Below are 14962 nucleotides of genomic sequence, written 5' to 3'. Positions count from 1 at the left end.
TGATACTGAGTCATGGTGTAATAGGGGCTGATGATCAGACAGACTGTCAGCACAGAGAGTTCATGTTCAAATCCCAGTCTCCCTAAAGTTTAATGCTATAGAGTTACTCAGCTTTATTAACTGAAGGCTATTCTAGCAGTGGCTCACAGCCTCAGCCTGATGACCTCAAAACTCTAATATCTCTGTTTCTGTTATTTTAACTTTACTAACTGAAGGCTAACAAACAAAAGATCACTTCAAAATTACCAGGAGACTGTGGCTGAGAGTGTCTGACTGGTGGTGCAGTGGTCTAATGATAAGGCTTTCAGTACAGACATTCCATGTTCAAGTCCCATTCCTCCTACAGCTCAATGCTGCAGTAATTTGAACTTTTCAAGGCACAAATAAAAACTAAAAACTCAAAAGCACCAGGAGACATCTGCTGAATGTCCAAAGGTGCCTTGGCTCAATGGTGTGGTGTGCTTGATAGGTTGCCATACAGACAGTTGGCAGGTTCACGTCCCATGTCATCAAGGTGCTGGAGGACCATCGGGAGGGGTGCTCTCTCCCCCTGTTTCCTGAGAAGTAACGGTTGGAGCTTATGTCTGAAAGAACCCTGTGCACCTAACATTTTACAGATAAGAAACAGACAAATCCCAGTCTCCCTAAAGTTTAATGCTAGATTTATTCAGCTTTATTAACTGAAGGCTCACAGCCTCAGCCTGACGACCTCAAAACTCTAATGTCTTCCCTGAGTCATAGGCAATTGCCTTTGACTTGTCTTAGACCAGGGTTCGATTCCCGGCTGTTCCACTCACATACAAAAGAAGACCTCAACAGCCAGTGGTGTGCACAGACATTTAGAGGGACAGGTGCAAGTGGAAAAAAGGGCACCTTGTGCAGCGCGTGGAACCGGCCGGTTTCCTTAATAGTGTGAGATTTATAGATTTTGGGGCCTAAATAATATATTAGAAACCCTAACCCTAAACCCTAACCCTAACCCTAACCCTAACCCTTTTTTATCAAGAATTGATCAATGTCACCATGGTCCACATACTGTACAGTGTATGGTGCTTCCCTATGGTGCTTCCCTGTCTTCTGTGGTGCTTCATATGTTGCTTACCTTCCTAGGACAAAAAGAAAAGCAACTCTTCCTCAGGTGACTGAGAATGTTATGCAGGATGTGACCAGAGTTACCAGACTGTGTCTGCAAGAACAGACGGTCAACATCTACAGAGGCCCCTTTTCCACTTGGGTTGAACCGGTTCGGTTATTTTTTCTATTGATGCGAGTGTTTGAGTGTTTGCACTGAAAATGAATTGGTTCAGTACCTTGAAAGTTGGTCCGGAACTGCATGGAAGGCCGTTGTTTCCATGAAAGCAACAAGGTTCCAAGAATCCAAGAATCTAGAACGGAACCAGTTCCAGAACCAATGTTTTTTTTTGTGGAAAAGGGCCCAAAGAGAGGGATGTTATAGTTGGGTTGCAGTGCTTAAATGAAATCCCTCATTACAAAGACAAATGCACATTTGAGAGTTCAATGGTGCAAAAACTACACAGGCATTGGTTTACAGTGATGAGGAAAAAGTGATATTTCAGATGAGTCATCCTTCTACTTCAATGCACCCAAGTTGGCATAGATTGTACAACTCTCTGGAACTCTATACTGGAGTAATGGTGGAACATTCTAACAAAGGATATTCATTCACTCATTTGGTGTTTTAATGATGGTGATGGAAAGCGCTGTCTACAACAACGGTTCAAAATCTCCCATAGATGTTCAATTGTGTGATCTCGCAGCTTGATGTACAAGTACACGCCCTGGACATGACGCTAGTATGTCGCAGGGATTTACCCCCAATCCAACCCTTATGATGCTGAGTGTCACTCAGCATGGGCACACTTGAACCGACAGGCGCGGCCAAAGGAAGCTGACTCCCGACGTCTTTCCGGCTTTTTAGACAGCTGGAGGATGGAAAAGTAGCTCCACCCACGCTGCAGGTTGCCACTGGGGCAAGCTTTTCGGGGAATCTGGCCGACACGGCGACCTGAGTCTTTGGTATGACCCGGCCAGGGATTGAACCCCGACCTCCCAGTCTCAGGGCGGACACTCTAACCACAAGGCCACTGAGCTGGTACTCAGAATAACTTTGTTTTAATTTGTAGTAACCCTTCTCTCAAGTGGACCCAGACCATGCCAGGGGAATGCCCTCCATGGCATAACAGAGCTGTGTGACAATGTTTAATCCTCTAATTAAAGTCCTGTCTCAGTGATAATGACAGTGAGTGAATACTATACAGAACTTTATTAGACACTCAATTTTTCTTCGCACAACTTTAAAACTATACATGAATTGAGTACAGTAGGCTACAGGAAGCGAATTCAAGTCGTTAACTGTAGGGTCAAGCATTCTGGCCTGTACCACCCAGGCACCCACCACACATGCACTGAGAATATGGTGAAGGATATCGTGTTTGACCATATCACTTTTCTTTCCCATATCCCTGTACACACCAGTGCCATGTTTTCTTGCACCATGTGAACAAGTGTCAAATGTGCATTGCATGTGTTTTTGGTGTGCAGTGAGGGGTTTAATCATTGCACTACTATAATGTAGCCTAGTTGCTTGTTGACATACTTTTCTTGCATGCTGAGTCACTGACATTCTTAATTTCTAACTCACTATTATCTTTCTCATTGATCGAAATGCTGATGTCACTTTAGTAATTATCATTTTTGACTGAAGCTCATGCCATCAATGCCACAATCATTTACTTTTTATAGTTACAAGTCACTTGACAGGCCTACTTTTATTTATTTTTATTTTTACGATTAATGCATCTGCATAAAGCAGATCTGCATAAATTATGTTTCATTTAATTATTCCGTTTTCTTCCCCTCACCCGTGAATGCTATAACAAGACAACAATCCTTGAATTCCCATTGCAGGCTACTGCTGCTGGAAAGACAACATTGGTTAAAATAAACAAACACACGAGACGCAAACTCCATTGGATCGTAATCCTAAATTGAAAATGAGAAATTACACATTTTTATCTATAATCCTTAATCCATTGATCACATAAAGATCTGTATCTGTGCGCCTCAACCCCAATCTGTGTGTGCTTTAGTATGACTCCCTCTACTGGTGATTTTGTTATGTCACTTGTCAGTTTGTCACCAGCTGGTCCAGAGATGGAGACAGCCGAGACACTGACAGTGAAACATGTCTTGTTCTCATGTGAGATTGAGAAGTACAGAAATGAAAGGCAGCAAATGTTGGGAGGAATTGGCAGATCAAGGTCTCGAAGTGTTCTCTTTTAAGACTATATTTACACCACCAGAGGTGTCTTCTCTTGAGCTTTCTCCACTCTATAGTACTGATCTGGCAGCGGTGGCCGAACGGATAGCGGCGCGGTCTAGATACCGGAAGGTTCCCAGTTCGAACCAGCCGTCCGACACGTTAAAATTACCACCGCTGAAATGCCCTTGAACAAGGCATCAACCACTACGATGAAATGTGTTCTATGAGCAGGGCCTGGCTGGAAACAAGTTCTTGAGCTTAGCCCAGATACCCTGGGTAAATATAGATTTCATTTCATTTCATTTCATTTCATCTACTCTAATATACTCTCAGTCTAAAGTGTAGGGTAAAACAAAGTAAGCCCTCGCCTGTGGAAGGCAGGCAGCATTGCACTAAAGTGTACAGCCTGCCGGAAACCTAAAGAAGAAGAAGATTAGTGTTGCCATGTCCGCTTATTATAAGCGACGTTGGGCTTGTTTTTCTGTAAAGTTGCTTGTAAATATTGGCAGTTGCGGGTTGCGTTTTTTTGGGCTTGTTTCCTAATAACCAGGGTTACACTTTCAACTTCAAGTGAAGTCAAGGACCCCCGTCCCATATGAAAACATGTTAAACTTTAATATGCCAGCCCAGAAAGCCCCATACAAGATTTGTGTTGTTAAAAATTATTAATATTCCACATTAAAACATTGTAGCTCTACTATTCTCATGTATTTACATGTTAATAAAGGGCGAAGCTTACTTCGTTTGGCTTGTTTTATAGACCTCGTTGCTTGTTTCTGTCACAGTGTCACACAATCTGGCAACACTGAAGCAGATCTTGTCGTGAGCGCTGGCGCGGGAGTTTCAGAGATCATAGACGGGGGGAGTGAGACTATTTACGTTTAGAATACTCTTAAAACAATTCACTTGCGTCGTTTAATAGCATTTAACAGGTAATCGCCTCGTTTGGAGGGCAGCGGCAAGGCAGGATGGATGAAGATTTCGGAGTGTACGCTGTCTTGGGGCTAAATAATCCACCCCAGAGGCTTCTATGGTAACAGTAACGTTCATGTTTTGTTTACGGGTATTTAATTCTTACTTTGTGAGAATTGTTTTCTCTACCTCATATAGCCGACAACTGCGTTGTAAAATAGCTTTGTTAATGTAATGTGATGATGTGTCCTGGATGATCATGCATGTCAAAGGCTAGCTTTGTACATTTATTTGACCGCTATATCCAAAAAAATGCGGGAGTGTAACTGTAACCAAATAAACAATAACACAACGATATGCCTTTGGTTGATTAAAACACTATCAACTTTATTCCAGGGATTTCATTTTGCTCATGTTGCAGTTGTCGGACTGATGGCAGCAGCAGCATCAGCAGCAACAACAACAACAACAACAACAACAACAACGACTTATTCTTGTGACTTGTCCATTGTCTTGTCAGTGCCAATGGGTCGAATAGGACTTCTGTGGTTGTTCCACCAAACGCTCGCCAGGTGGTGCTGTTTACCAACGGACCGTGGGGAGAGAGGATCTGTGTAAATGCTGAGCTCAATGACGTTGACAGGATCCCCATCACCATTGGAAAACTGACACCTTATAACAAGTATGTATTGTCAATAGACTAGAGAACCTTAAGATAGTATTTGTATACTAATTGTATAACCTTTCTCTCAATTAGTCTTGTTGTGGCATGATTGCTTGGCTTTGAAGTTTGCCAGGACCAGCTCAAAATATGAATAGAGAAAGCCCTGTACAGTATATGAAACTGAACATTTTAAAATATCTAAAGTTATTCTGGAATTAAGACATCCGATGGTTTAAACATCCAAAACACAATTGTCTGTGTTTGTGGGTGGAAAGCTGTCGGGGAAGAGCTAGCCTCGATATTCAGGGAAGAGCAACCTCTGTCACTAGTTGCTAGTACACTAGTGACTCTTACAGGTTAGCCAATGTCAAAAGCTACCTTTTGTACATTTGATCGATCCACAACTATCGACTACCGACTCGGTGCTCTACAGCTGGGCACCGGTCTAGTTATTCTTAATTACCTGCAGTGCCGTCCAGTCATTTTGAACAACTGATCGTGTAACATCGTGTAGCCTCTAGCCTGCATATTACCCATTTTAACTGTGTGCCAAATGTTGTCTTGTCCAGATGTCTGTCCTGGGAGCAGTGGGAGGAAGAGACATGGACAGATGGTGTCACACTGAACATTTCCCTCGTGGGAGGATATCTGGTGAGTTTCAAACCAACCCATACTATGGGAATTGCCTAGAAAGTTATGAAAGGCCTCATCATTGTTCTGCTCATTTGATTACAGGTTGAATTCAAATGTATACAAGCAAACTTCAACTGTATTGTCATATCATTAGGGTAAAGAGTGGGTATAATATTATTTTGTACTAGTACCCAAACTTTTCCGTTTTGAGAAAAGAGTCCTATTGGGTAACGAATGGAGAAAGAAACAAAGGGACAAGAAGAAGAAGAAGCCGCAGATATAAATAGACTCGGGGTGACTCCATTATTTGAGACACTGCTCTTGATGCAGGATGTGGTTTTTCAGGTGAAAATGGTTCACTCTCATCGTGACAGCATTCACTCCAGAGGTAATGTGTGTCTGGGGATGCTCCCACACTGCTTATGAGATTGCACAGGGTTTCCCCCAGTGCTTTTTATAGCCAAGAACTGTCTGAGATGCCTATGCTGAAACAGTCCTGCAAAATTATTACCTTGTCGGTCGTCACTAATTGCCTGCCCTATAGCAGGATAAAAATTAATGTTCCACTGTATCAAAGGATTTGCCAAATCCAATGTTTCGAGTAATAGGAAAGCCACGCATGGGCTCTATTGCAATACCTTTTATCTAATGACCTGAAACTACCGTGATTAGTATGTTGACCTCCACCTGAAGGGAATAACGTTAAAGGAGCATTCAGTGATTTGGAAAAAAAAACCCGGTCCACCCGGTAACAAGATGTGCACATGCACACGCTCTACAGTGGGGGAAGTACAACAGACCAACTGCACGTGCACCAATGCCCGCCCCACTCGATCATGATTGGAGGAAGGCCCCTCTCATCCTGATTGGATGAAGGCTTTGCCACCCAAAGCCAAAACCGAAACTAGGGTTTTTTGACCCCAGGGGCTCACTGGGGACAGGGAGGAACTCCTTATATGGTCAGCACACTTTATAGTAGGGAGGATTATCCAAAAAATAAGAAAAAATAAGTGATATTTGAATTAAGTGAAATCACTGAATATACCTTTAACCGTGTTTCTGTGTGGCAGCACGACTGTTAATTGTTCTTGAGCCTTCCACGCTGGTACACGGTAACGTCTAAGTGAAACACGGCCACAATGTATGTTATTGCGTTCTTATGGTGTGCGACAATATTGGCTGTCAGACTTCTGAACGTCCTCCATTCCCTCTGCCCTCCCTCGGTGCTGTTGCAGTGCACCACTACACCCAGCGCAGTGCCAGGGGTGAAAGGTAAAAAGAAGAGGCTACGGACGGAGGGCGAAGAGGAGGAGGCTCTATGGCGGATGGGGGAGGAAGAGAACATTTGCCCTAACAGATCCCCAGAGAAGGGGATGCCCCAGAGAAAGGTCAGGGGTCACGCCAAAGAAGGCCACAAGCTGTTTGCCATTGGAGGGGACAACGCAAAGGGAACAGGTGAGATGGTGTGCTTACACTATCTGGTTTTGATATTTTAACTCTACCCTCGTAATCAGAAATGTTAATTAACCTTTTTTAATAAAAAAACAAAAACAGATCACACAAATAGATCACAATCTCACAATGTCGCTATGTGACGCGTTGTGAGCTTGTAGATCGATTAATTGCCGTTAAGAAATTCTTCAATTAAACGTAACGGTTTACAATTAATCAAAAAATTCTGCGGTCTGTGAATGTAATGCTGTCTGCGCACACGGCTAATCGATAATTCCCTTCGAGCATAAGTAGTTAAGGGATATATATCTGGAAAATGGGGGGATTGGAATCAAGGGAAACGGTGTAGGATGAGAGTGAGGTAGAACACACTAGCTAGCTTAAATGGTGCATTTATATGCACTATATTGCGCATTTATATAGTGCCTTTAATCCAAGGCGCTTTACATAGATTGTGCATTACATTCACCCATTCACACACACATTCATACACAGATGGAAACCAACCAGCACCATGCAACCTGCACATCAGGAGCAATTAGGGGTTCAGAGTCTTGCTCAAGGACACTTCGACACTAACTCTGGGGGAGCCCGGGTTCGAACTCGATCCAGCCACTCTACCCCTGAGTCACCGCCGCTGTTGCAGCATCAGCCCATGTTTAAGCTTTGTCCTTTATCAAAATGACATTAGTAATAGTAATTGAGACTAAATTGGCTGAAATTCAATGATTTCCGTAATTATGTCACTGTGACGGGATGACCTGGGAAACAGAAGGTCTGGTCAGGTTTGATTCCTGACCCGGCAATGTGTCGAGGTGTCTCGGGTGACCCTGAGCAAGACACTTAACCCCTAACAGCTCCCTCACTGCGCCTGAAAACAGAATTTAGGTATTTTTATAATCAAAATAATGTATAAAAAAAAGAAAAGTTTGTGAACGGGTTGTTTACTCCTCTCTTGAACTGCTGCTACCCTCATCATCATCATCTACCCTACATTCCACAGCAAACACAGTTGAAGATGTGAAGGGGAATGTGGGAAAAAGACCTCTGCAGAATGCAAACAGGAAAAGTGGATCGACCAAGATGATCACACAGACAGGTAGGTGTGTGTTTGTGTGTGCGCACCCTCAATAGAGCACCGAAGTCTGACGTCAATATCTGTAGAGGCGCTAAGTCCACGGGTTCATGTACTTTTTATTTCCATTGTAAACCCCATAGGATAGGGGAATTTATATCTCATAGAACTGCGTTTGAAAAACATCCAGGCCGTTTCACTCATACGGTATGGATATGAAGAATCAACTGACTACAAGAAAATACTAATGTTACTGCTGCAGAATTAGTTAAACTTTCGCTAGAAACAGACTGTATCAAATATGAGTGACTGACTGTCATTAACGATACAAAGACACCTCCGCGACAATATCGCAGAGACAGCTTGTTTATTTTTGGACCACAATGCTTATATGAGACGATTTTAAGATGACCCAATGCTATTCTCCATAGAGAAATTACTTCCGTGAGCGAAGACTTCGGCGCTCTATACATTAGACGAGTGTGAACAATCTGAGAACCCATCGGCAAATAAAGAAGAAACAATGCCCTCTTTTCCTTTTGCATTTTGATCTCAAGAGACTAGAGTGTGAAATACAGTATATTCTGACAGCTTGGTTTTATTTGTAGGATGTGTGCTACCATTGTGATTTCTACTATGTTTGTGTGAGAGAGTGAGAGTGTTTTCTTTTAACCTAACTTTTTTTATATACCTAACTTATCCCTGGCGGTCTGTCTTTAACTGCAATGACTGAAGTCTATGTGTCTTATATCACCTCCCTGCAGCCCCATTGGTCAACCCGTCGGCTCGATGGGGTCAGACGCTGTGTCCCATTGATGATCAGACTGCCATTCTGATTGGAGGACAGGGAGTCCGGATGCAGTTCTGCAAGGACCCCATGTGGAAGCTGTGTACAGGTCAGCTTCAATACGCGCTGCCCTCCAGAAATGGATGCATCTCTGTTTGGACCTGGACCATACTGGTGGTCCGGCTCCGGCATGTTTCGCTCATTGACTATATGACTTGCGGTACTTGACATTACTGCCCAGTGTTCCCCAAAGCATGAAGTGGCTTGTGTAATTCCTGAGAAAACCAGTGGATTCTATTAATTTTAGTATAGTAAAGGAATCAACTTGTAGAGCCAATCTACAAGCTCACAGCTATTTTTGGCTAATGTTCTCCCAGAATACGGATCCTGGGGTTCATGTGGTTAATCCAACGCACTCGATGTCACTGCAGTTATTTTCTGTTAAAGTCACACCTTCATTGCACTTTAATTCATTTAAAAGTGCAGATCAATGTGGAAGGTTTAGCCATAAAATAGTCCCTCGCGGGGGAAAGATTGATTATGAAAGAAATCCAAACATCCCACACTACACTGTGATGTTTAGGTTTATGCAGGTACACTAAGTTTGGTAACATTTTAGTGATTAACAGGACAAGTTTATGAGTTTATGACATTTGGCTGATGCTGTGATAGACAATGGCATGTACTGATGCTGTTATGGCACCTTTTTTCATAAAAAATCACACTTGACCGGCGCTCTTATCATCATACCAGTGTTGTTTTTGGCAGCAAAGTTTTAGTCATAGTCTCTTGAATAGTTTTCATTTAGTTTTAGTCACCTGGAATGTTTTAGTGTTAGTCTAGTTTTAGTCAAATAAATGTCATAAGATTTTAGTCGACTAAATCTACAGTTGATTTAGTCGACTAAAATGTATTTGGGCGGGCCTTGATGTTGTCGTAATGATTTTACACTTGCTGAAAATACAAGCTCACAACGCGCGGCTCGTTGTGAGCTTGTACATCTGCTATTTTCAGCATGCTACGCTAAGTGTAAAATTACTTATACTGGATCTCTTGTCCACTAGTCCCCTTCCTAGCATTTTAGTCTAGTATTTATTTTTTGACGAAATTGTCAATACATTTACCGGTAGTTTCCATTTAGTTTTCGTCAGTGAAAAAAGGTAGTCGACAAACATTTTTCGTCTTAGTTTTAGTCGACAAAAACAACACTGAATCATACATCATCAGCCAATCAGCTGAGCACATTCCGTGCTCAAACGGAGCGGCTCAACAATCAAATGAGGATCAACTGGTTTTATGTTATCATCTGTTAACCACATGAACCCTGACGTCCCTATTCTAGGCCTGTCATAACAGGTGAACAATCCCAGAAAATGGCTGAGCATTCAGTGAAAATCTGCAAGGTCACAATGTGTCATCACATTGCGACATTGTTTGCAGATCTACCATTTTTTATTGAAGAGGTTTGGTGTAGTGCAAAACAAATGCAGACTGACAATTGAGAAATATTGAGTTTTCCACAATTTGTTTCTCACAAGCCCTGTTGTTGTAAGTGACATGCTGTGGTCTTGTGTCCATCCATCCGCCCCAACAGAGGACATGTCCTGGGTTGCGGCTGAGACCTTGGCAGAGGGTCCCACCCCCGAGGCCAGGATTGGCCACACGGTGACCTACGACCCCGATTCTAGAAAGATCTTTGTGTTTGGGGGGTCCAAGAACAAGAAGTGGTTCAATGATGTTCACATCCTGGATACACAGAGCTGGAAATGGTCACTAGTGGAGGTGTGTGTGTGTGTGTGTGTGTTACCTAACATTTGAATTGAGCAATGCCAGTTAACACTCAAGTTTAAAAAGATAATAATAACAAAATCACTTTTTTTATCACTTTCAACCTGGTATCCCTATTTTGGGTATATTAAATATTAAAAATGGCTGATCTACAAAGCTCGCAACGTAGCACAATGTGTGCTTGTAGATTGGCTATTTTCACTGTTTCGTTGTACAATGAAGAATATAGCAGGGCTCAAGCGGTGCTATTTTCATGTTCCGTATTCCAGGCCCAGGGTGAAGTCCCACCCCTAGCCTACCACAGCTGTAGCCTGTTCCGGGGCGAACTGTTCGTTCTCGGAGGGGTGTTTCCTTGCCCCGGTGCTGAGCCGGACGGCTGCAGCCAGTCCCTGTACATCTTCGACCCCCACCTCGCTATTTGGTACCAACCCATCGTCACAGGTGACGCACCACCCCCCCGCTCAGGGTAAGATGGTTTTTATCCAAATATCAGCTGTGTAGTATAGTCGTTCTGGGTTTCCAAAGCACTTTGGAAAATCTGAGAACTCTGCCATAGGCTTAACCCATTAAAACCGGGAAAGCATCTCTCTCATTTTAGATTTGAGTGTTTAGTATTATAAAATCACACCCGTGTGAAGTTAGGGGCACTCTTATCATCATACATCTCCCATCATCTCATTCCAGTCGATCAGAATTTGCATTTCACCTTAGTCTTCAATGTTTGTGTTTACGCAAACACTCAAAACTGACCATGGCATTCAATGTTTGTGTTGGGACAATGTTTGTGTTTACATAAACCCTCCAAGCTGGACACAGGAGGGGCTAGCGCCCCTCAAAAGTAGCAGGTCTAACAAGTTCACAGCGCGTCACTTCATGCCCCGCTGAAACTAAATATATATTTATTTATTTTGAAGATTCTTTTAATCTTGAAAGTGTGAGAACCACAAGGCATTTGTGGAAGGAATCTAGAGATACCGATATGTGTGGGGAAATCTAAATTCAATGTCAAATCATAATACTATCCCAATATAAAGGACCCGCCCTAATATCTTTGCATTGGTTCTACAATGCAGTTATCCTTCTATAAATTCATGGAATATTCAAGTGTATCGGTCTTTCGCGTGTCTCAAGACTCGTCCGGCCAATCCACTTCACGGTCCCCGCTGGTTGGCCAGGACCGAATTTAAAATTAATTTAGAATTCATTAAATTTTGATGTCACCACTTCACCAGACGTATCACTAGGCAGAGACTAATAACTGTGCTTTCAATAGACTGTGTAGTGTGTACATCTTGGTTGAACTGTGTTTGGGTGTGTCTGTCCTCTAGACATTCAGCCTGTGTGATGCAGGAGAGGAAGATCTATGTGTTTGGGGGCTGGGACACTCCTGTGTGCTACAATGACATGTACATGTTGGACCTGGGTAAGAGACACGCTAGCACGCACTAGTCTATGTATAAACATAGGGCGCTAGACTGACATTCCGCAGTCTCCATCCACCTCACACAAAACTAAATATAGCCTTTGACGAGTGGCTTTCAAACCTAGTAACTGTAAAAATAGTACATAGTTGAACAGCAGTAATACATAATGGTGATCTGTATGGATGATATTAATGAATACATTATGAATGTGATCCTCTGGGCGTCTGAAATTGAGTACCCCTGGTACAGTGGTTTTCAACCCTTTTCATATCAAGGCCCATTAGTTATTCAGAATTTGAGCCACGGACTGCCATTTGATTTGCCTCTCAGACACCAAACTTGGAATACTTTATTGTCGGACCACAATTCCATGCTGTATTGATGCTGCTACCATCAGGAGAGATAACAAGAGATAACAAACCAAATGGACCAGTACAGGTCCATTTGGTTTCATTTTACACTCTAGTCAAAGATTTGTAAGGGTCCATTTGGTTACAAACGCATATAATGTAGATTGATTATGTAGTGTAGTGTCTATCATCATTGTCGTTGACCTCAATCAAATTTTGCCTCTTTGATTCTCAGGTCTGATGGAATTCTCTGTTGTGAAGACAACAGGAAAAGCCCCGTCGCCACGCAGGTACACACACACACACACACACACACACACACTCTTCACAAGGCTTGGACCATAACTTGATATTATTTGAGTTTAATGAGGTAGTGGCTCAAACTGATCAGTAGTGCAGAATAGGCTGAAAGATTATGTTGGTCTAGGATTTTAGGTGGTTGGTCTGAAATTATTATTGGGAATTATAACCCCTTGAGATGTACCATTTCATTTTCATGGGCATCTACAAATTATAAAACAGAATTCATAAGACTAAATATTTTGACAGTTCAAACAATATCAAACAAAACATACAACAGCAATGCACAGAGCACATATCTGTTATAATGATGATTCAGTCAAAACATGAACAGGTAATCTCAAATTGAGAGGACAGTGCCGTTTTAAACAAACTGAAAGATGTTATTGATTTAGAACTGATGCAAACTGATTTAGATACATTTGGAACAATAACAAAAAGCTGTACACAATGTCTCAGTTGAAAGGTACCATACTGTTTCAGATACTGTGGATAGTTCAAATGAATACATTTGGGAGTCTTGATGCCACTGATCTACAAGCTCACAACACGTTGTGATATAACCTTTGTTCTTACAGCTGGCATGGCAGCGCCGTGGTCTCGGACACCAAGTTCATGATCCATGGTGGTTACAATGGCCACAACGCTCTCAATGACACGTTTATCTTCGACACAGGTGAGAGGAAGGGGCATGTTCACCGCGTGATTCAATATTACGTGTCGATCCGGTAAAGACCCGCCCCCGCCTGCCTCTGATTGGCCTACCGACACTGCCGGTCTTGCAGCTCTGCTTCTATTCCTTTGATCTCATTTCACTTTGCGGCCAGCACCTGCCTTCAATTGTTTTTTTTGGAAGTGCGTGACTTATTTTACTAGTCATGCGAGTGATCTGTTTTCATCTAGTAGCTGTGAATGATCATCATAACGTGTTTTTGTTTGTTGTTGTCATTCCATTCAGACCGCAACAGCTGGACAGAAGTGTGTCACCCGCAGCTCTCCCTGCCCCGTGCTGGTCATTCCATCACCACCATGGACACCACCCGCCGTGACTGTCACAATTGCTATGTGGAGGAGGAGGAGGAGGTGGGCGAGGAGGCCAAAGGATGTGTCTCCAGAACCTTGATCATGTTCGGAGGAGGAGACAACGAAGGGAAATTCTACTCCGACCTGACCACCATTGCTGTGGAGGAATTGCTTGACAGGATTTAGTCAGAAGTCTGTGCTTGTTTTTATTTAATTTTTATTTTTTTACAGGTCACATTAAAAGTTCAAATGTAAAGTTTATAAGCTATTTTATATTTTAACATTGTATGCCATTCAAGTGTTTTTAAGTTGTGTATATATTTTGTGTTTTTACTAGTAAGCTGTAGCATTGGAAAACATGGAGAATTACAGAATCCCAACCTGTAATAAGAAAATAGTCAGTTTAAATGGTGCATTTGTATAACTCCTTTATCCAAAGAATGTTACAATGTGCATTACATTCACCCATTCATGCACACTTTCACACAAAGCAGAGGAAACCAAGGGGTTTTTATTAAAATGTTTCAACATTTAAAGGTAATTTATTCCTTGAATCTGTTGATATACCGTAACCAAGTTAATGTTTTGCTTTACATTTCAGAATTATCCCCTTGTTCTTTATTCATTAAATGTTTACAATCTCTTGAAATAATATACCTTCAAACCAGTGATTTTTAAGGTAGTGATGTGTCTTGTTCTGCTGACTATTTCATCCAGTCTTTATATATGTATCCACTTGAACCCCATATTCTTGGGAACATTGGTCAAAAATAGCAGATTGGCTATTTTTGCCAAAGCAGTCCAAGTACAGTTTCAACTCTGGTCTGTTTTATAGAGGGCATTAAGTGATTAAACCGGAAGTCCAGTCATTTGTTTTATGACTGTAAAAAACAGTTACTAATGGCCTTTCGCGCAGACAAAATGAAAGCCTGGGTATCGAGGCTACTAATGGACCAATGGTGATGTTTCATGTTGTATTGTACCAATGTAACATACTGTAGAGTAGTGATAGGCATAGGGGTCAGTCCCTAACCCCATCAATTTCTCATAGTTTGGACTATAGAACCAAGATCTGCAAAAATACAAATTTTAGCACAAAAAAAGGCTGTTTTTTTTAACACCTCGTATCGCACTAAGGGCCCTATTTTCTCCAGTGCCCCTTATCCCTAAAGTTCTTTGCCTTTTTACTATTTAAAAAAACGTTTTGGAATAGTTCAAATAGTTGACCTACAAGTTCACAATGTGTCAATGTAGATCGGCCGCTAGTTGAA

The 14962-nt window shown here is 42.1% G+C and overlaps 1 protein-coding gene across 1 annotated transcript; it reads left to right on the top strand.

The window, feature by feature from the left end:
- Positions 1-4079: 4079 nt before the first annotated feature.
- Positions 4080-14394, top strand: krcp (kelch repeat-containing protein). The gene is made up of 12 exons (XM_079490450.1): positions 4080-4316; positions 4716-4877; positions 5429-5510; positions 6728-6947; positions 7948-8043; positions 8784-8915; positions 10401-10588; positions 10864-11060; positions 11923-12017; positions 12604-12658; positions 13247-13344; positions 13627-14394. The coding sequence occupies exons 1-12, from the start codon at positions 4252-4254 to the stop codon at positions 13875-13877; spliced, it is 1641 nt and encodes a 546-aa protein (XP_079346576.1). The 5' UTR covers positions 4080-4251; the 3' UTR covers positions 13878-14394.
- Positions 14395-14962: the final 568 nt, after the last annotated feature.

The sequence above is a fragment of the Electrona antarctica genome (assembly GCF_951216825.1).
Source record: "Electrona antarctica genome assembly, chromosome: 21".
NCBI lineage: Eukaryota > Metazoa > Chordata > Actinopteri > Myctophiformes > Myctophidae > Electrona > Electrona antarctica.
This window is presented reverse-complemented; position numbering and strand designations above follow the sequence as displayed.

Coding starts and splice junctions, on each gene's coding strand:
- krcp (XM_079490450.1), top strand. CDS start 4,252: ATGGATGAAGATTTCGGAGTGTACGCTGTCTTGGGGCTAAATAATCCA. Junction 8,916..10,400: donor CATGTGGAAGCTGTGTACAG/GTCAGCTTCAAT, acceptor CCGCCCCAACAG/AGGACATGTCCTGGGTTGCG. Junction 10,589..10,863: donor GGAAATGGTCACTAGTGGAG/GTGTGTGTGTGT, acceptor TCCGTATTCCAG/GCCCAGGGTGAAGTCCCACC.